Source organism: Schistocerca piceifrons, chromosome 1 (assembly GCF_021461385.2).
Source record: "Schistocerca piceifrons isolate TAMUIC-IGC-003096 chromosome 1, iqSchPice1.1, whole genome shotgun sequence".
Classification (NCBI taxonomy): domain Eukaryota; kingdom Metazoa; phylum Arthropoda; class Insecta; order Orthoptera; family Acrididae; genus Schistocerca; species Schistocerca piceifrons.
The window spans coordinates 550,329,983-550,351,827 of NC_060138.1; the positions used below are offsets into that span (position 1 = coordinate 550,329,983).

General features: G+C 39.4%; 1 protein-coding gene across 2 annotated transcripts in view; it reads left to right on the plus strand.

Annotated features, from left to right (window-relative positions):
- The window catches only part of LOC124709590 (tRNA (guanine(10)-N2)-methyltransferase homolog), a 181,987-nt gene extending 167,876 nt beyond the window's left edge, over nt 1-14,111 (plus strand). The window contains exon 10 of one of the 2 annotated variants that reach the window (XM_047240852.1): nt 13,897-14,111. In XM_047240852.1, coding sequence (XP_047096808.1) covers nt 13,897-13,908 — 12 coding nt within the window. In that variant the 3' untranslated portion in view covers nt 13,909-14,111. Of the gene's footprint in view, nt 1-10,115; nt 10,727-13,896 lie in introns of those variants that run through there. The other variant, XM_047240851.1, reaches the window with a different exon arrangement.
- The last annotated feature ends 7,734 nt before the right edge of the window (nt 14,112-21,845 follow it).

The following is a 21,845-nucleotide window of genomic DNA, read 5'->3' on the forward strand; positions in this document are numbered from 1 at the left end:
CATTTACCAACTTTTCAAACTCTGTCTCATCTGTATCAAAATCTGTGACATGGCTTTCAATGTACTTGCCTTCTTTTGTAAATTCAATACTGTTCACAGTCTTATTCATACACAACACATTTGATGTAAGAAGTTTCGTAGTGATGACTTCACCACTTGGCAGAGTCATCATTAATTTCTGTCCTGCCCTATCAAATGCTGCACTTACTTTTGTTATCCAAGACATGCCTAGGATAAAATCCTCTGTGAGATCAGGAATGATGAGACACCCATGTGACCATGATACTCCTTCAATTTCAAAAGTAATAAAAGCCTGACTCCTTATTGATTTACTGTGCTTGCCGGTAGCACCTCTTATTTTAATTCCTACTACAGGTAACTCAACATAATCCTTATTAGTTTTCAGTTTTTTACTTAATGATTCTGATATCCCAGATACTTCACTTCCTGTGTCCACTAAACACTTTCCTTTCCATGATCCTACCTGTACATCAATAAACGGACTGCTTACATCAAAGTCAAATTTTTTGTTAATATTCTCAGGTAATAAGTCATCTTCAATTTCACTAAATCCATATCCCTTTCCAGTGTCCTTACCTGTATCATTACTACCAGAGTTATATGCTGTTATTACCCTAATTGCATTTTCTTTGGCCTGATTACTATTCCTGAATATTTCATTAATCCAACTACATTCATTTGTGCTATTGTGTGTCTCTCCTTTATATTTATCTCTTAACATTTGTGCAATGTGATACTTAATTCTATGCCACCAGTCTGGATACAAAGTTTCACATATATCAAGTGTTACCTTTCTGAAATTTTCATCATCCTTAATGGCACAACTGCTAACCCATAAGTTGACCAAAATTTGCTCACTATCTGACATTTCATCCTCTACTCCCCTAATGCTGTTAAGATTACCTGCTGTCAATTCCTTCTCATTTTTCTTACATGTATCAAGATCAAATAACTCATTGACTAAAATTCTGGCATCCTTATCATTCAGATTGTCAACTGTGTTCATATGTACCTCACTAATTTCATTACTATCCTCTTTTATATTAGTAATCCCTAAAGCTTCCAACTCCTCACTTACACCAATAAAACATCTTTCTTCACTACTATCCTCAATCTCCTTTTCATCCCAATCAACATCACAAAAATTATCCTCTTGATCCTCTGCACCCTTACCTTCAATATGCAGACACACATTTAAATCATCTTTAGTAGGTGCTCTTTTCATTCCTAGCCCACCAGACTCTTCCATAATTTCTTTAATTCCTAACACACTTTGATCATTTGAACAACTATTTTCCAGCAAGGTGCCCCTCTCAGCCCACTCATAGAATGAATCTAAGTTTAATTCTTTACAGTTTTCTAAGCAATCAGTGTCTTTAAGTAACTTACCTTTTGTTTCTGGTTTATTTGTATGACATATATTATTTGTAACAGATACTACATTAATGGGATAACACTTCTCTTTAAAATAATTACTCATTATGTCACTGGTATCTTTCTGTTTAGTTTGACAGTTTGGGTTGGCCCTTTCCATTTGTGTATAAGTAGCTCCTACCTTGCGGACCGCCAATGGAGTCCTTATTCAGTTTTTTAACTCCTGTTCAGTTCTCCCCATACCATTATGACTATTCCACTCCTTTGGTTTATTTCCAAAATGTCTGTTACCAAATTGATTATGACTATTTCCATACTGACCTTTATAATGGAAATTGTGTCCTTGTGATCCCTTGAAGTTGTACTGGTGATTTCTCTGATGAGAATCACTACTTCCAAAATTGTGTGGTTCCTTTTTATCGTGTTGTGTGTTTCCCTAATTTGTATGTCCTGTCTTTTGAAAATGGTTTTGACTATGGTGTGGTGGTTTACCCGTTTCCTCAATAATTCTGTCTAGTTTGTCAACACATTTCAAAAACTGATCTATTGTGTCGTCTGGACCATAAGCTAACTCCCACTGTAGTTCATACGGTAGCCTCCTTTTAAGTGCATCGATTAGCGTGAGTTCATCAAAGGGTTTGCTTAGGTGAGTGAGTTTCCTTAACTGACTTCTGCAAAATTGCTTCATGCTACCAAACTCATGTTTATAAACAGGTCCATTCAAGAATTTGCTTTTTATTCTTGCTTGTTCTGTCTCTGACCAGAATTTACTTAAGAACCTCTCCTCAAACTCTGCAAAAGCCATTCCCTCCATACAATAATGATTAGTCCATGACAATGCTTTACCTTCTAGAAATCTTTTCACAAATTTAATTTTCAAATTATCATTCATATTTGGGACAAAGTTATCTTTGCAATGCTGCAGGAAATCTACCGGATGCATACTGCTCTCATCTGAAAAGTTTTTTACTGGAATGTTGCACCACAAAGTGCCAATATTGTTTGGCAAACTATTGGTGACCATATTGCTACTAACACTTTCAAGTTTCTTAGTGATGTCATTAATACTACTTTCTAAACTCTTGACTTCATTTTTGCTTATCCGGTTATTTACATCTTTTTTTTTCAGTAATAATTGCTATCTTTTGTTCAAGTTTGCTTTCTATTCGAACAATTTTATTGTCTACAATAGAAATATGATCAGATAGTTTCTTCTACATGTTTGATATCTGAATGCACAAATTTAAACGCATTACGGATTTTCTCTCTACCTGTACTAACTTCAGTTTTCAGATTTTTTACTTTTGCATCTACATTTTTAACTTTTCTCCCGGCACAATTGACCTTACCCATGATCTTAACCACATTATGACTCAAACTGGAAATTTTTGCTTCTACTTTTTGAAAGTGATCATCATTTTTCTTTTCATATTCTTTGAACTGTTTTTCACATCTATCACTCATGAGCTTAAGAGTCTGGTCTAACTGAGTAGCATTGTTTTGCTCCATTTGATCCAAACGAATCTCATTAGCATCGAGTCTGTCTTTAATATTTCCTAACCACTGCCCGTTTTGTCTGTTAGTGTCATCAATTGCCTTAAATTTTCCCTCCATATAATTCATTATTGTTGATAACATGTCTGTAACTTCATCCTGTCTTTCCGTACGAGTTTCAACTTTGTCTACAGGATCCAGACTATTACTGTTGCATTCACTTTCGTATGATAAATTTACATCTGTACTAGTGTTGGCGACACCACCGTCAATACTTTCCTCTTTTACAATAGTCATCTTTTTACACAGGAATAAACAAAACACAATACATTTATCTTTTCTAAAGGATACTAAGTTATCTTACTCACAGTTTACTGATTTTCTTATCTTATAACGTCTTCTTTGTTGATTGGTGCATGATGGAATTCACAACACTGAAACACTACACTTATATGAATATTGCTTTTTTTTCCACAACACTTCACACTTTTTTCTTCTTTCTCAAGTTATTGTGCCATTATTCTTGCTCCAGTTACTGCATTCCGTTGTCTTGAAGCTATCAGCATACGACTTCCTTTGTCTTGAAGGTATCAGCATACGACTTCCTTGAACATTTTCATCCAGGATGTACGAATTCTGTTGTTTTCTTCGCAATCTCGGTGGTAATTTATTTCGGTAACGTTTTCAAAAAAAACAAAACAAAGAAAAAAACAAAACAAAAAAAAATTACCACCGAGATTGTGAAGAAAACAACAGAATTCGTACATCCTGGATGAAAAAGTATTTCAGTAACGTTTTCAACCTACCCCCATGAACCATGGACCTTGCCGTTAGTGGGGAGGCTTGCGTGCCTCAGCGATACAGATGGTCGTATCGTAGGTGCAACCACAGCAGAGGGGTATCTGTTGAGAGGCCAGACAAACGTGTGGTTCCTGAAGAGGGGCAGCAGCCTTTTCAGTAGTTGCAGGGGGAACAGTCTGGATGATTGACTGATCTGGCCTTGCAGCACTAACCAAAACGGCCTTGCTGTGCTGGTACTGCGAACAGCTGAAAGCAAGGGGAAACTGCAGCCATAATTTCTCCCGAGGGCATGCAGCTTTACTGTATGGTTAAATGATGATGGCGTTCTCTTGGGTAAAATATTACGGAGGTAAAATAGTCCCCCATTCGGATCTCCGGGCGGGGACTACTCAGGAGAACATCGTTATCTGGAGAAAGAAAACTGGCGTTCTATGGATCGGAGTGTGGAATGTCAGATACCTTAATCGGGCAGATAGGTTAGAAAATTTAAAAGGGGAAATGGATAGGTTGAAGTTAGATATAGTGGGAATTAGTGAAGTTCGGTGGCAGGAGGAACAAGACTTTTGGTCAGGTGAATACAGGGTTATAAATACAAAATCAAACAGGGGTAATGCAGGAGTAGGTTTAATAATGAATAAAAAAATAGGAGTGCGGGTAAGCTACTACCAACAGCATAGTGAATGCGTTATTGTGGCCAAGATAGACACGAAACCCGTGCCTACTACAGTAGTAGAAGTTTATATGCCAACTAGCTCTGCAGATGACGAAGAAATTGATGAAATATATGATGAGATAAAAGAAATTATTCAGGTAGTGAAGGGAGATGAAAATTTAATAGTCATGGGTGACTGGAATTCGAGAGTAGGAAAAGGGAGAGAAGGAAACATTGTGGGTGAATATGGATTAGAGCATAGCTTAATCATAGCTAACAGTTGGTTCAAGAATCATAAAAGAAGGTTGTATACATGGAAGAATCCTGGCGGTACTAGAAGGTATCAGATAGATTATATAATGGTAAGACAGAGATTTAGGAACCAGGTTTTAAATCCAGGGGCAGATGTGGACTCTGACCACAATCTATTGGTTATGAACTGTAGATTAAAACTGAAGAAACTGCAAACAGGTGGGAATTTAAGGAGATGGTACCTGGATAAACTGAAAGAACCAGAGGTTGTACAGAGTTTCAGGGAGAGCATAAGGGAACAGTTGGCAGCAATGGGGGAAAGAAATACAGTAGAAGAAGAATGGGTAGCTCTGAGGGATGAATTAGTGAAGGCAGCAGAGGATCAAGTAGGTAAAAAGACGAGGGCTAGTAGAAATCCTTGGGTAACAGAAGAAATATTGAATTTAAATGATGAAAGGAGAAAATATAAAAATGCAGTAAATGAAGCAGGCAAAAAGGAATACAAACGTCTCAAAAATGAGACGACAGAAAGTGCAAAATGGCTAAGTAGGGATGGCTAGAGGACAAATGTAAGGATGTAGAGGCTTATCTCACTAGGGGTAAGATAGATACTGCCTACAGGAAAATTAAAGAGACCTTTGGAGAAAAGAGAACCACTTGTATGAATATCAAGAGCTCAGATGGAAACCCGGTTCTAAGCAAAGAAGGGAAAGCAGTAAGGTCGAAGGAGTATATAGAGGGTCTATACAAGGGCGACGTACTTGAGGACAATATTATGGAAATGGAAGAGGATGTAGATGAAGATGAAAAGGGAGATACGATACTGCGTGTAGAGTTTGACAGAGACCTGAGTCTAAACAAGGCCCCTGGAGTAGACAACATTCCATTAGAACTACTGACAACCTTGGGAGAGCCAGTCCTGACAAAACTCTACCATCTGGTGAGCAAGATGTATGAGACAGGTGAAATACCCTCAGACTTCAAGAAGATTATAATAATTCCAATCCCAAAGAAAGCAGGTGTTGACAGATGTGAAAATTACCGAACTATCAGTTTAATAAGTCACAGCTGCAAAATACTAACCCCAATTCTTTACAGACGAATGGAAAAACTGGTAGAAGCCGACCTCGGCAAAGATCAGTTTGGATTCCGCAGAAATGTTGGAACACGTGAGGCAATACTGACCCTACGACTTATCTTAGAAAATAGATTAAGGCAAGGCAAACCTACATTTCTAGCATTTGTAGACTTAGAGAAAGCTTTTGACAATGTTGACTGGAATACTCTCTTTCAAATTCTAAAGGTGGCAGGGGTAAAATACAGGGAGCGAAAGGCTATTTACAGTTTGTACAGAAACCAGATGGCAGTTATAAGAGTTGAGGGACATCAAAGGGAAGCAGTGGTTGGGAAGGGAGTGAGACAGTGTTGTAGCCTCTCCCCGATGTTATTCAATCTGTATATTGAGCAAGCAGTAAAGGAAACAAAAGAAAAATGTGGAGTAGGTATTAAAGTCCATGGAGAAGAAATAAAAACTTTGAGGTTCGCCGATGACATTGTAATTCTGTCAAAGACAGCAAAGGACTTGGAAGAGCAGTTGAACGGAATGGACAGTGTCTTGAGAGGAGGATATAAGATGAACATCAACAAAAGCAAAATGAGGATAATGGAATGTAGTCAAATTATGTCGGGTGATGCTGAGGGAATTAGATTACGAAATGAGACACTTAAAGTAGTAAAGGAGTTTTGCTATTTGGGGAGCAAAATAACTGATGATGGTCGAAGTAGAGAGGATATAAAATGTAGACTGGCAATGGCAAGCAAAGCGTTTCTGAAGAAGAGAAATTTGTTAACATCGAGTATAGATTTAAGTGTCAGGAAGTCCTTTCTGAAAGTATTTGTATGGAATGTAGCCATGTATGGAAGTGAAACGTGGACGATAAATAGTTTGGACAAGAAGAGAATAGAAGCTTTCGAAATGTGGTGCTACAGAAGAATGCTAATCATTAGATGGGTAGATCACATAACTAATGAGGAGGTATTGAACAGAATTGGGGAGAAGAGGAGTTTGTGGCACAAGTTGACTAGAAGAAGGGATCGGTTGGTAGGACATGTTCTGAGGCATCGAGGGATCACAAATTTAGCATTGGAGGGCAGTGTGGAGGGTACAAATTGTAGAGGCAGACCAAGAGATGAATACACTAAGTAGATGCAGAAGGATGTAGGTTTCAGTAAGTACTGGCAGATGAAGAAGCTTGCACAGGATAGAGTAGCATGGAGAGCTGCATCAAACCAGTCTCAGGACTGAAGACAACAACAACAACAACAACAACAACAACAACAACAACAACAACACCGTTTTCAATAATCCTGGACGATGCCACCATATTGTACTGGTTGTTACCTATCTCGTTTCTTCACAACTGAACAATTGTGGAATCTTACGCAGTATATTGTGGTAGGACCACACTCTCACCACGTGTCTTTGAATGAGAATAATACAAGTAGTTCCAGCACAATTTCAGCAAGACTTATTTATTAGTAGCTGCCGAAAGATTACACACTGCAGATCTCGTTTGTCTAGGGGTTTTCGAAGTTTTGTCTGCAAAATAATTACTCCAACAAGCGTGGCCTGGGTTTTCTTCTTGTTTGAAATAAACACTACCGGATCCGAAATACTTTCAGCTAAAAATTATATTTATTCGTACTTTTTGTTTAGTAACTACAACATTTTCACTATGAACATTGATACTCTAAATGCATTATACTGTACGGGTCACATAAACACGTCCATCTCCCTCCAATACCGACAAAGAAATGGCGGTCAAGCCAACATGTGCCCGGAAGTTGCAGACATTCCTGCATTCTAGATTCTTTGGTCTACTGACATTAATAAAATCCAAAGATGTATATAAATAAATACATATAAATATACAACATTTAACATCTCAAACGAATCCATTATTTAACATAAAAGAAAATATTCATAATTAAATAAACTAAACACATTTTCTGGCAACATAATGAAGTTACCTTAACTCTTTACGGTGGGCATCATACTTTTCGCATGAGATAAACTTTATCTCCAACAGTTAATTACATTACACCTCCATCAGTGATGCTGGAATTCAATATGGTGTTGGCCCACTCTCGCAGGCATATGTTCAATCAGTTGCTGGAAGGTTTGTTGGAGAATGGCAGCACATTCTTCACGGAGTGCTGCAGTGAGGAGAGGTATTGATGTTGGTCGGTAAGGCCTGGCACAAAGTCGGCATTACAAAACATCCCAAAGGTGTTCTATAGGATTCAGGTCAGGACTTCATACAGGCCAGTCCATTACAGGGATATTATTGTCGTGTAACCACTCCGCCACAGGTCGTGCATTATGAACAGGTGCTTGATTGTGTTGAAAGATCCAGTCGCTGTCCCCGAATTGTGGGAAGCAAGAAGGTGCGTAAAACATCAGTGTAGGCCTGTGCTGTGATAGTGTCATGCAAAACAACAAAGTGTGCAAGCCCCCTCCATGAAAAACAAGACCACACCATAACACCACCGTCTCCAAATTTTATTGTTGGCACTACGCGTGTTGGCAGATGAAGTTCACCAGGCCATCGCCGTACCCGCTCCCTGCCATCGGATTGCCACATTGTGTACCATGATGCGCGTCATTCCACAATACGTTTTTCCACAGTTCAATTGTCCAATGTTTATGCTCCTTACACTTAGCAAGACATCGTTTGACATTTACCGGCATGATGCGTGGCTTATGAGCAGCTGCTTAACCACGAAATCCAAGTTTTTTCACCTCCTGCCTAACTGTCATAATACTTGCAGTGGATCCTGATGCAGTTTGGAATTTCTGTCTGATGGTCTGGATAGATGTCTGCCTATTTACATTACGACCCTCTTCAACTGTGGGCGGTCTGTGTCAGTCAACATATGAGGTCGGCTTGTACGGTTTTGTGCTGTACGTATCCCTTCACGTTTCTACTTCACTATTACATCAGAAACAGGATGTTTTGGAGTGTGGAAACCTGGCATACAGACATGTGACACAAGTGACACCAAATCACCTGACCCCCGTTCGAAGTCCATGAGTTCCGCGGAGCGCCCCGTTCTGCTCTCTCACAATGACTAATGACTACTGAGGTCGATGATATGGAGTCTGGCAGTAGGTGGCAGCAAAATACACCTTATATGAAAAATGTATGTTTTTGGGGATGTCCAGATACTTTTGATCACATAGTGTATGTATCCACATGAGGAGACAGCTGACTGTCTAATAATATCAGTGATGTTTCTTAAATGAGACATTCCCTGAAAAGCTGAGTGTAAATAGGAAAATTTGGTATTGGAAGAAACTTCAAATTCTAGGCAGTTACATTATTATTTTTCTGCTGTCAAAATTAGTTTATGAGTGAATATTAAGGAAACACAAACAAGAAAAGTTTTGTGTAATGTAAGTAATAAAAAGACTAATGGTAACAACACAGTATATAAGCAAGGCACTGAGCGATCAACAGGCACACTTACGAGAGTGAAAATGTTGTTAAGCTCTTGGACAACTCCTTCAGCACTAACAAAATACACATACATATGGTAATGGCTGGTACGGAGAGGCAGCTAGCATGCAGGATTGGAATGTGGCACCAGTGAGCTCTGTTTGTCGCAAACAGGGGGAGTTGTGGACTGGAAGAGGAATTGAGAGGCAGCCGAGAGGAAGATGTGAGTGTGGAATTAATGATGTGAAGGGCATAAGGCAGGGGTGTGGGACAGAGGGGATAGAAGAGATGTATGGAAAATGCAAGAAACAGTCACTGAACAGCTTTACTTGCACTATTGAGTGGCAAATACTGTTAGTTTACTGCCTTATTCAGCCAATAATGGAAATACCTGACCACAAATATCCAATATTACTAATCTATATTAACATTATTACAATGAGTTTTGCTGTTCAGGTGTGCAGTGAGCAACAAAGAAATTCAACCTGACTCCTTGAGCTCAAAGTCACTCCTTTGTGAAAGCTGGCACGACAGAGTGATGAAAACAGCAGTCTCTTCACGTTAAAAACATTTCCGTGAACCACTGATGAACTCTCTGATTTAAGAAAAATTGCAGCATTTAATAGCTCACCACTCTTCTGTCTTCCACCGCAATATGTCTTAAGAGCAGTGGTCCAACTGCTATGGTATAAGATGAACATAGGATCGTGGCTACAGTGCATTTGTGGACAAGTCTAAGGATGTATGGAAACAAGCTGTAGCATGCTATGTGCTGCAAAGCTTTCCAAGCACCGTACAGATACAGAAATGGTTCTAAAACTGTCCAAAAGCTTTAGAACAAAAAAAACTTTATAATATCTCATAATTTATGGTAGACACTTAGAATCTGAAATTAAGGATTACATTTCTATTTTTCACACTCCTCTTTAGTGTGCACACATGATACTTTACAATGCACTATTAATATGATTTAACAAATTTCATAAACTTCTGAAATATCACAGTTATGTTGCATATTGCAGGACCAAGTTGGGCAGCCTGACTGCGAAGCTCTGACAGCCGAATTTCGTGAAAAATTCTTTCGTTTTGGTGAAGAAGTTAGGAAATATCGCAAGCTACATAAAAATGAGTTGAAAACAGTTGTCAGCAGGAATGAACCAACAAGTGAGAAAGAAGACCACTGAGTAGTGTCAGAGTAATGTTGAAGTATGTGGAAGGAAACAAGAACTGCAAATGGAAGTAATAAGTGATCTGAATGTAGAACACAAAAATATACTGGTGTTCCTATTAAGTTGATGCGAATGATGTGCAGCATTGTACCTGTTGAATCTTTGCTTGTAGTGATAAGAAAAGGTGTGTGTGTGTGTGTGTGTGTGTGTGTGTGTGTGTGCGCGCGTGTGTGTTTGTTTGTTTTGTAGCATGTCAGGACTTGACTTGTGTTGTCTATATTTATTATAATTGCTCCTGAATTTATTTCTGCCCAAAACACAATTTTAAGCATTCACATTCCGTCTTGTGTACAGTTCCTACTCCTTTTATCAATCCAAGAATGTACAACTCTTAAAATTTTATTGGGACCAAATACATTTCCTGTTTTAGAAAGAGAAACAAATGAGTGAAACAATTTATTGGACATTACGCTGATACAATTTACGCATCACATGTATTTAAATATTATATTTCCTAATATTTGTATTAGATTACAAGAACAAAATCAACTTTCTACAATTTCGCCACAGTGAACTGATGAAATAGTTTGTTCACTGTCAAAAAAACTCTGTGAAACGAATTCAAATAATTACAGAGGTAACTCAGTTGATAATTCTGCATATTTCAGAATTTGCAACTTAACATTTATTGAATTGAACATTACAAAATACTGTATTTACTAGTTACATACCTGGCTTATTCGAACTGTAACTAAATTTAAAAAGTGTGTAGTGGGTGTGATTTTTTTTACTAAATTTTAAATGCTGTTGTTTAGGAAAGTGTCATGTCACCAATCATGTTGTTCCTGACACTGGACAGGGACGACCCACTTTCCTTTGCTGAGAGAAAGAATTCACAAATGCACCATATTTTTCAAGTAAATTTTTAATACGGTAAATTTGAAAATCAGTTCTCCCAAATTTTCCACTGAGTTTACTGAACAAGTATGAATTTGGAGCTGCAACATCTGTCAGATGGCAAAATTGCTTTATGTAAGATTTTCAGAGACATTTCCTTGTTGGTGTATAATTTGTCATGTGTAGTTAGCTAAACTCTGCTCATTCTGTCATTGTATTTGAGGATAACGTCTGGTTCCATTTTCAGTGTTTTCTTCCTCTCAATTTATTGTAGTTCATCGCTTTAAATGCTGTGAAGTGTGTAAATGTATTTTGTTCTCGCCATTGCATCACCATCAATTTCGCTCTATAAAACATTTTAATTATGCCCTTCTGCAGTTATGTATCCCTCAAAGCAGCTGAGTTTCTTCCTGTTACTCACAAGTGTGCCAATGCAACCAGTGATTATAGAGACAAGAAAATCAAGTAACCAGTAAACCTGGTACATCTTTTGTCACAATATTCTTTAAGCAGTGAATAAAACAACTTTAAATGCAAGCGGATATTCCACTATAGTTTGGCTCAAATGCAGTATCTTCCCTGTGTATTATCAAATAACATAATTAGCCACCATTTCCTCCTTAAAACAGAATGATTTGATCAAAAAATGAGCCTGTTCCATTGGTGTATACTGTTCAATAGAGAGCTGCACATCTACAGTAAGAGAGACTGATCAGTAGATAATTCTCACTTGTTAGTGTCAGTCACAGGTTTTAATTTTTGTAATTTAGCAGGAATACTATAGCATTTCAAGTAAAAACTATTTTCAGTAAAATGAGAAAAATAAAACGGGAGATTGAATCTATTTTTCGACATCACCTTTCAGAAAATCAATGTTTCAATAATGGGTCTCTAAATTATTCAGTGTGGGAATAACATTGCAAACAGTTAATACAATTCTCCACATATGAACTTAAGAAACTGTTTAGCATATTTGTTTGTCACATTAGTTGTCAATGAAATTGTTATATTAAGAAAAAAAATCAAATCAAATCTGATTCTGCATATCTGCAAAATAAATTTTTACACCTGATGCCCCAGTAAGTGAAAATGTGTGTCTATGTGCAATACAAAGAACATACCACATTCTTGTACAACCACTGACAGCAGTCACCACTTCTTTGAAGCTGCCTTAATCACTTTAAATTTCTGTTTCATTGTCATTAAAGTCCTCCTCATTACTGTCTCCTCCAATGCTTTAAAAGCTATCACTAGACAATTCGTCACAACTTTCATTAATAATCTTTCAGTGTCTTCATGCAAAGATTAGGATGATGCGCACTTTGACATGTTTACTTCTGTGTGTGAACATATTGTCTATCATCTTACGAAATAGTTGTTTCACACAACAGAAATACCAGTGATATCTGTTAGGTGAAGCTTAGACCAATATTAAACTTTAAAAGATATTTGGCAAATTTTTTTGGATGGAGTACTTTGATCGTACCTTTTGTAAATGTTAGTGCATGATCCTAGCTTCTACAAATGATTTGCCAAAATACTTTGGCACTGTATTACTGGCCTTACAATAAGTAGTGCAACATTTGCTCTAAATACATTCTGTACTGATTCCGAAATGTTGCCAACTGCATGCTTGAACACAGTTTGTAGAATATGTAGCACAGCATCACCAAACGTACTGAAATCAGTTTGGAAAGCACACATGTTGAGGCCTGCCCAAGTCTAGTTTTGTAGAGCACGGCAGCAGCTTTACAATGGACTCCAAGGCCAGCTCTTAAGAGCATGGTTGAGGACTTAAAGCATCCTTCAGCAACATTAATTACAACTGATGTGCAGCAGGTACTACACATCAGCATGTATAACAAGTTGGTGATAGGGTTATTTTGTTAGTGGTTTGTACCATCTTCTGAGTGGAGAATCTAAGCCAAATTCCCTGTGATACATAATTGTACTGATATCATTTAATGTTGCTGAATTATCAATTTCACCTCCATTGATCCATACATATCAGTGCATAAATATATCCTTGTAGTAGGGTAAGCCATGATCCTCCCAACTACTACTCAGTGGTGCTATTCTCACATACCCAGTGGGAGTATTTTAAAAAAAGTCATAGGAGGATGTATCACTGACAACAAAAGTTTGAGTCAGGCTGGAAAGCATTGTCAGATATCTCAATGGTTAAAGTAACAGCTCACAGGAAACTAGGTTTGAGTCCAGGTCTGGCACAAAGTTTCATCATATATTCACAACACAACATATCACCATCCCACTAAACAATTTTGCTAAAGCATGCAACGAGTTTAGAGTGATAAGTGACTGGTGGCATTGACCAGCCCAAGTAAAAAAAAAAAAAGAAAGTAGTATGGCCTACATCTGAAGAATCCAAGCCTGGTTGCATTCTACCAAGTTGCTCAGAGTTTGAAACGACCTATGGGCCACAGGTAGTTTAGTTGAAGTAAGGCTTGTCAAGCATTAGTTGGTATTGAAACTGGTCATGGCCTTATTAAAGAAACTTTTCAAACATTTACCTGAAGAAATATAAGGGAACCATAGAAAATCTGTACTGAAGGGCCTTAACTGCTCTGTCTTTTCACTGGGTGTGTATGGAGGAAATTGGCTCCACCTCACATTGAGAAGGAGCAGGATAAGTAAGTGCCACACCCATAATCAATGATGGCAACGTAACGGTAAAATGTTTTGTTGGCAGTGTTAAAAAAACTGCCTCATTTTTCAGATTCCACATTAAACTTCGGGTCCCATTATAATAAACAGCTGTGTGAGCTGGTTCCAGAGTCAAAGGAAGGGAAGGGTATTCCATTTCCAATTGTGGACCATTTTAACAAAACTCAACATGATTTACAAAGTCTTACAGGAGAGGTATGCTTTAGATGTACTCAATTGCATTGATTCAAAGTAAATAAATAAATAAATATTGATGATTGATGTAAATAAGGCTTTATGAAGAAATAACTGAAGTTCATTTCTTTCCTTTCCTTTCATTCCTTTATTGAAGAAAAAGTGACAAATTACAGTGGTTTTTTTTATATACAAAACTCAACATATCTATTTTTTTCCATGAAATTTTCTTCGTTATTGTATTAAGGTATGTGTTATAAATATGCATCCTAAGCATTTAAATTCAGTGGCTCTTGAGTATATTAGATTTTGTAGATAATATCAGAATAAGAATTTAACTGTGTGTTAGTACATCTATATTTTTCTTGTAACAATATCTTGAAAAGGAAAGTTGCCACTCACCATATAGTGGAGATGCTTAGTCGCAGATAGGCACAAAAAAGACTGTCACAAATATAGCTTTACCAATAAGGTCTTCGTCAAAATTCGAGAACAAACACGCAAATACACACCCATGCAAATGCAACTCACATACACGACTTGCAGTCCTAGGCAACGTAACTCATAGGCATTGCCATCGCTGTGGAGTTTTTGTTTTGGGATCCACAAGAGTCAGAAAATAATCAGAGACTTACAAGGAACCCCTTCAGTGCAAGGTTGCTAAAAGCCAACGGTATTTATGGCATTTGACACCATGTATATTGGTTGCTAATGGCAACGGGGGGCAGAATGGTAGACACGGCATGAGACGGAGTGAAATTGAACTGATTCCTTGACAAGTAACTCACAATGGTGTTAAAGGGCTTGTGGTGTTGATATAAAGCAAAGCAATGGCAATGATAAACAAAGGAAACATTGCTTTGTATCTGCAGCAGTTGCTGAAGTTGACGTTTTGTCAGAAAGGTACCCAAGAAATTTTGCAGAGTGAGAAAGAAGTGGCAGATGAAATATTAGTGTAATGTGTGGTGTTGTATATGCTCGACTGTGTGAACTACGTAAAGGAGGGGTATGATTTTTTTTGCTTTAGAGTGCAAAAACAACTGGGGGTCAAAGCTATAGAACACGAAGACAGGGAGCAGTTAAAAAACGACTACACATCAGTCCCAATTGACATAATAGTAGACAACTAAAAACAGGCATATAGAAAAAGTGCTAAAAAAACACCATACAGAAACGGAGATCCAAAACTAAAAATTAAATGGACTTCGCCTTATTGCGTTGGCAGATAAAAAGTAAGACATGGTCAACAGCCCGCGCGTCATTTGCTAAAACGGCCGATAACTCATATGGTAAACCCAAATGGGAAAGTAAAAGGTTAAAAATGGACATTCCATCAGGAAGTGGCAGACGGTTAAAATTTGTGTGCAATGTGTACAAAGTGGTGGGGATAGCGCCACTTAGCAAATGACGATGGCAAAAAGGCAGTGCCCAATACGCAGCTGAGTTAGAATAACCTCCTCCCAGCGGGAGGGCCAACAGGGGGTTGTCCAAGCCGCTGGGAGAGGCTTCATAAACCGGGGCTTATTGCCCTAAAGAGAGGACCAATGGCAATGCCAAAGGGACACCATCCCCTGACAGACAGCAACACAGAGATCACCGGAGGGAATATAGATATTCGTGGGCTGAGGTATGAGGACTACAGCTTTGGCAGCAGCCTCGTTTCCTGGCAGACCAACATGACCAGGAACCCACAGAAACATCACACTGGCTCCACCAAGAGTGAGCAGTTGACAGTTTTCTTGGACCCACACAGCACTAAGGGATGGGCGGTGTAGAGCGCACATAGGCTATGAAGAGTACTGAGCGACTCTGAGCAGAGGATACAATTGAAAAAGCTGTGTCGCCGGATGTACTCTATGGCCTGATACAAGGCGAAGAGCTCGGCTGTAAATAATGAGAAGTATGCCGGAAGCTGATATCGAGACACGGGAGCCAATGACAAAGGCACACCCGACCCCACATTCAGTCCGAGCCATCAGTGTATAAAAAGGTATAACCGCAAAGTTCCATGCAAAGGTCGTGAATCTGAAGGCGACAGACTGAGTCTAGAGTAGTGTCCTTAGGAAGCGAATGAAGGCCAAGGTTAACATGGGCCACTTCACAAAGCCAAGGTGGTGAAGGGTTCACACCCATCGGGAAAGGTGTGAAGTTAAGCCGCCTTAGCAAGTGCCGAAAGCGGACTTCAGGAGGTAACAAAGAAGAAGGACGAGCCCCATACTGACGATCAAAGGAATAATCAAAAAAGGGGGCGTAGGATGGGTGGGCATGCATACCTGCTGAGGAGAAAGTAACGGCGGTAGGACAGGGGTAGTTCAGCAGCCTCAGCATACAGACACTCAACCGGGCTGGTGTAAAAGGCACCCATGGCCAAACGGATGCCACAATGGTGAATACTGTTGAGATGGTGTGAGAGGGATGGGCGTGCAGATGCATAAAGAAAGCACCCATAGTCGAGTTTCGAAAGGACAAGCGACAGGTACAAGCGGAGGAGGGTGGTTCCATCGGCACTCCAGGAAGTACCATTGAGGACACGCAGGACATTGAGGAATGGCATACAGTGTAGTGATGGAGAGCTCGTGAATGAGTCGTTCAAATGAACGCTTCACTCCAGTGATGTGTGAACTAACCACTCAATTTCAATGAACTGGCACTTCAAACTCTTCACAGATAGCACACTCCACACTTTTGTCTAGTTCACTCACTCTCTTCCACTCTCCCTTTCCCACTACATCAGCGCTACGTCACTCATTCTCCCTTCACGTCAGTCCTCCCTCTACTGCCTGTCGACGAATCGCGCGGTGAAATACACTTAGAGCAACAGTTGCACTTTGCTTTCCCATCACCTAAACCGGCGAAGAAACTCCAAATTTCACTACTTTTAAGCGATCGTGAGTTGCTAGCCATTGTATAAGCGTGAACAGAAACAAAAACTGCTTTCCGAATAAAATAATGAGGGATTTTACCTGAAATTGTACCAATGACTATAGGTGACAGTTTATGTTTTGAATTTAGAGGGTTATTATTCTCAACAAAAATAAAATATACAGGAAAACTTCTGAATAATTACGAAACGTAGGTATATAGACTTTGTGACAGTGGTAAACATACTCATTCCATTTTGGATTAAATTTTAAAAGGAACATAAAATTGGACTGCATTTCGTTGGTAGCCCTAGTTTTCAGTCCTTGAATAAAACAAATAAGGTTTCACTTGGCAGATAAAGACTTTTTTTGGCGCTTCATGAGAAATGTCGTGCAAGATTAAACGTAATACCTTCTTTATATGTGACATGCTTCTCTGTTTATCTTTCCTTTGTCCCCTTCGACCATGCTCTATTTAAGTTAACTCACGTCAGACGCTGTAAGACGCAAAACGTTGCGTGCACCTTACTGCATAGTTCGGCCATCTGTTGGTAAAATTATGAAGTATTACGAAGCTTTATTGTACGAGCGAAGCGCAGCGAGCGTAGCCGCGGCTGAGCGGCGAACTGGGCAACTTCGCCAGGCTTCCGTACTTCATGAATGAGCTACTGGCCATCTGTTGGTAAAATTATGAAGTATTACGAAGCTTTATTGTACGAGCGAGGCGAAGCGAGCGTAGCCACGGCTGAGCGGCGAACTGGGCAACTTTGCCAGGATTCCGTACTTCATGAATGAACTACTTCATTTGAACGCTTCATGGCAAAGAGTGAAATGAATGAAGTAGTTCACGGGAATGAACGAGTGCGACCCATCTCTAATACAGTGGGCTGCCGGGTAAGATACATGGGAGGACCAAGAGAGTTTCCTATCGAGCATGAGCCCCAGGAATTTCGTAGTTTCAACGAATGGAAGGGCAATAGGCCCAAGATGTAAAAATGGTGGGAGAAACCACTTGCATTGCCAGAAATTCATACAGATGGTTTTGTCAGTGGAAAAGTGAAAGCCATTGTTGATGCTCCAGGAATAAAGATGATCAAGACACTGCTGAAGACGCCGCTCAGTGAGACAGGTCCATGGAGAAATGCGATAGATGGCAAAATCATCAACAAAAAGGGAGCTGGAGGTGCCCAGTGGGAGACAGGCCATGGTAGGGTTAATGGCGATAGCAAAGAGGACGACAATCAGGACAGAACCCTGAGGCACACCGTTTTCGTGGATAAAGGTGCCCGACAAGGCAATACCCACACACAACTTGAAAATTCAATCTTGTAAAAATGCCTGAAGGAAACAGGGCAGGCGACCACAGAAGCACCACATGTAAAGAGTACGGAGGATTCCAGTTCTCCAGCAGGCGTTGTAGGCCTTCTCCAAATCAAAAAAATATGGTCACAGTCTGGGGCCTTCCGCCTAAAAACCATTCATGACATGAGTGGACAAAGTAACGAGATGGTCAACCGCAGAACAACGTGCTCCAAATCCACACTGTGTATTCGTCAGTAAATTGCGAGACTCGAGCCACCATACCAGCTGGGCATGAATGATACATTCCATCACCTTGCAAATGCAGCCAGTAAGAGAGATGGGGCAGTAGCTAGAAGGATGGTTTTTGTCCTTATCGGGCTTAGGTATGGGTACGACAGTGGCTTCAAGCCAGCATCCGGGAAATGTGCCCTCTGCCCAGATGCAGTTATATATGTTAAGCAGAAAGTGCTTGCCCGCAAGAGAAAGGTGCTGCAACCCCTGAATGTGGATGCCGTCTGGCCCTGGGGTGGAGGATCGGGATGAACTAAGAGCATGATTGAGCTCCCTCATAGTAAGGGCGGCATTGTAGCACTCACGATTCGGATAAGAGAAGGGTATCGCCGAAGCCTCCTCTACTCGTTTCCAATGGAGGAAGGCAGGGTGATAGCGGGAAGAGCTCGAAACTTCCACAAAATGGTGGCCAATGTGTTCGAAATGGTAATAGGGTCCATGATAACATCGTCTGCTACTGTGAGGCCGGAAATGGGGGAATGGGTCTCGGTCCCAGAGAGCCATCGGAGGTTGGCCCTCACGACAGAGGAAGGGGTGGAACTGTTAAAAGAACTAGTGAATGAAATCCAGCTAGCTCATTTGCTATCCTGAAGAACACGGCGACACTTTGCAAGCATCTGTTTATAATGAACGCAGTTTGCCATCATAGGATGGCAGTTAAAAATGCTGAGAGCACATCTCTGTGCGCGAATTGCATCGTGGCATACCTCAGTCCACCAAGGAACTGGCACACAACATGGTAAAGAGGAAGTGTGAGGAATGGAACTTTCTGTAGCAGTAAGGGTAAAGTTGGTGAGATTGTCCACCTGGTTGTCACAACTGGGGAAATCTTGTGCTTCGAAGGAGAAAAACTGCAAGTCAGCCTTAGTAAGCTGCCATTTGGGCGTGCAAAGGTGAAGGACGTCTGCCCTGGTGACAGCGAATGACAGAGGGACATAAATGGTACAGAGGGAAAAATTCAGTTGGGGAAGAAAAAGGCGAATTGTAACAGCTTGAAGGTTGGTAGTCAGCGAGATGGGTTGACTAAGAATGTCATCCTGTATGAGTAGCATGAGATGGAATGCCAACCTGAGGAGGAAGGTCAAAACGAATCAGTAAGTAATGTGAAAGCTCAAAGTGGTTGTGAGGGCATAATTCCGTTTCCTGAACGCAGAGTACAAGGGGATGCTGCAATGCTAAAAGCAGCTGTAAATCCTCTTTGTGGGACCGAAGGCCGCAAACGCTCCATTGGAGGACAGTCATGAGGAGTAAGAGATGTAGGGGAGTCAAATCGGCAGCTGCCGAGTGACAGCCGGTGTAGAGTTGCTACTACAGGCACAGAAGCAGGAGGGTCATTCCGTGTCAATTCAACCAATTGTACTACATGATTAGAACCATGACCCCTCAGATATGGATGAATTTTTTTTTCACCCACTAACACTAGTTTAAATTTGAAATTTCAAAATTTTCTGGCCTTTGGTTTTTGAGTTTCAAGGGTTTAAAAATCAAAAAAACCTCTGTTTTGATCAATCAATGATTGCTTTAAAATGCTGTAGCTCAAAAACTATACAACCTAGAGAGCTCAAACTTGCACCATTGTTTTCCTCTAAAAATTCCTTTCAATTTGATATGTAACATGACTATGCTACCTAAATCTGAAAATTTTAAACTATTCCAAAAAAAACATTTTTTGAAATTTCCAAAATACGTACCCTTGGATTTTTTTTATAAACATATGGGTTGTCCAGTCTAACTGACTACATGCATGCCAAATTTCAAGATGGGATCTCAATGGGTTCTCATATAAAATAATATTTTTCTACCGCAATACACACTAGTGAGGTGAAAAGCAGACTATCTCTAGGCTATGAATACTAAGGTAGGCCTATGTAATTCTAACAAACTTAAATTATAATGTTAGCCTTTTTATGCAACATTACCCTCTTATTGTTTGTTAATTCATTAAATGATATAGTGTTGTTTTAATTTAATGTTCATGATTCTTTTAACTATGCATCAGAAGGAAGTGAACACATTTTAATTGCTACAAGTTAAAATTTTGAATAAAGCCACTCACCTTCATCCTTAGTTGTAAATGGCAGAGATGATCTTTTTCTTGTTTTCCAGTGTTATTTGTAATCATTTACAACAAGTTCCTTATATTAGAAATTGGCATATAAGTAATTTCACTTGGGAAAAAGATTAACTTGTTGATATTTGCATGGGTAGAACTGTATTTTTAATACTAATTGGTATTTACAAAGTTAATACACATGGTATTTATACAACATAGTGTTTAGTGATGGTAGGTGTAACATAATTTAAATGTGCTTCTTTTATGATCTTTTAAGATATTTTTCCAAAGCAAGAGAAGACAACTTCATTTCTTTAGCACTTAAAGTGTAGGTTCTTCCTGTAGCTGTTGTTGGATTCGCTGTTTGTAAAAGAGTATTTCCTGGAACATCTAATATATCTCTTGGTTGTGGATAGTAAAAAGACTGGTCTGGACCCTTTGGGTGTAAAACATTTATTCGGTGCATGTCATTGTATTTTTCTTCAATGCATCCTAGCCACCAAGAGTCACATATGCTACTGTTACAAAACCAACAGCAGTATTTTCCATATGTGACAGTGTTATTTGGTTTAGTGGTGTCACATATTCAAGAGACTCATCCATACTAAAACGATAAGGCGTGGCAGTAATTTGACTCTCTGTGCAGGGTTTATATGAGTGAAACTTTTGTATTCCCACAATCGCTTTCGATTCACTAAACCGAGGAAGTAAGTATTCTTTGGTTAGTTAATAGTCCTCTGTTTTGCAATATTCAAAGTCAGTGTTTTTTATGTTTTCCATGGCAAATACATAAAGTGATTTGGGTGTCAAGATTTGTTGGTCATATGGCCTTTGTAAGCTGACTTTAGCAGCTAGCCGCTTAACAGTTCTGCCAAGGCCATCGCATGCACTATTGCCATGGGATGTTGCAAAGAACTCCCACTCTGCCTCAACTTCAAAATCAGTTTTATGCAAACACAAATTAAGGAAGTTTTTCTTATTTTTATATTGTGTAGCACTGCCATCAGAAAAGTAATTAAAAAAGGGCAAAAGGCAAGGTTTGCTTTATGATTTCTAGCAGTTCTTTCTGGAATACATAGAAAGCAACTATTATGTTTTTAGGCAATCTGATATGAAGACATACTGCAGATGTTTTAGTTTTCCCTCCCATTTATAATATATGATGAAAGGATGCAGTGTAGCTTGGGTGGTAGTCCAGTGGAATGATTGTATTTCATCTTGTAATACGAAAGAGTAGTTTTCTGCAAAATCACAGTTGACTACTACATGGCCTTCAGTTAAATTGTCCTTGATTTTGCTGTAGTATTCTTTCTGCTGACT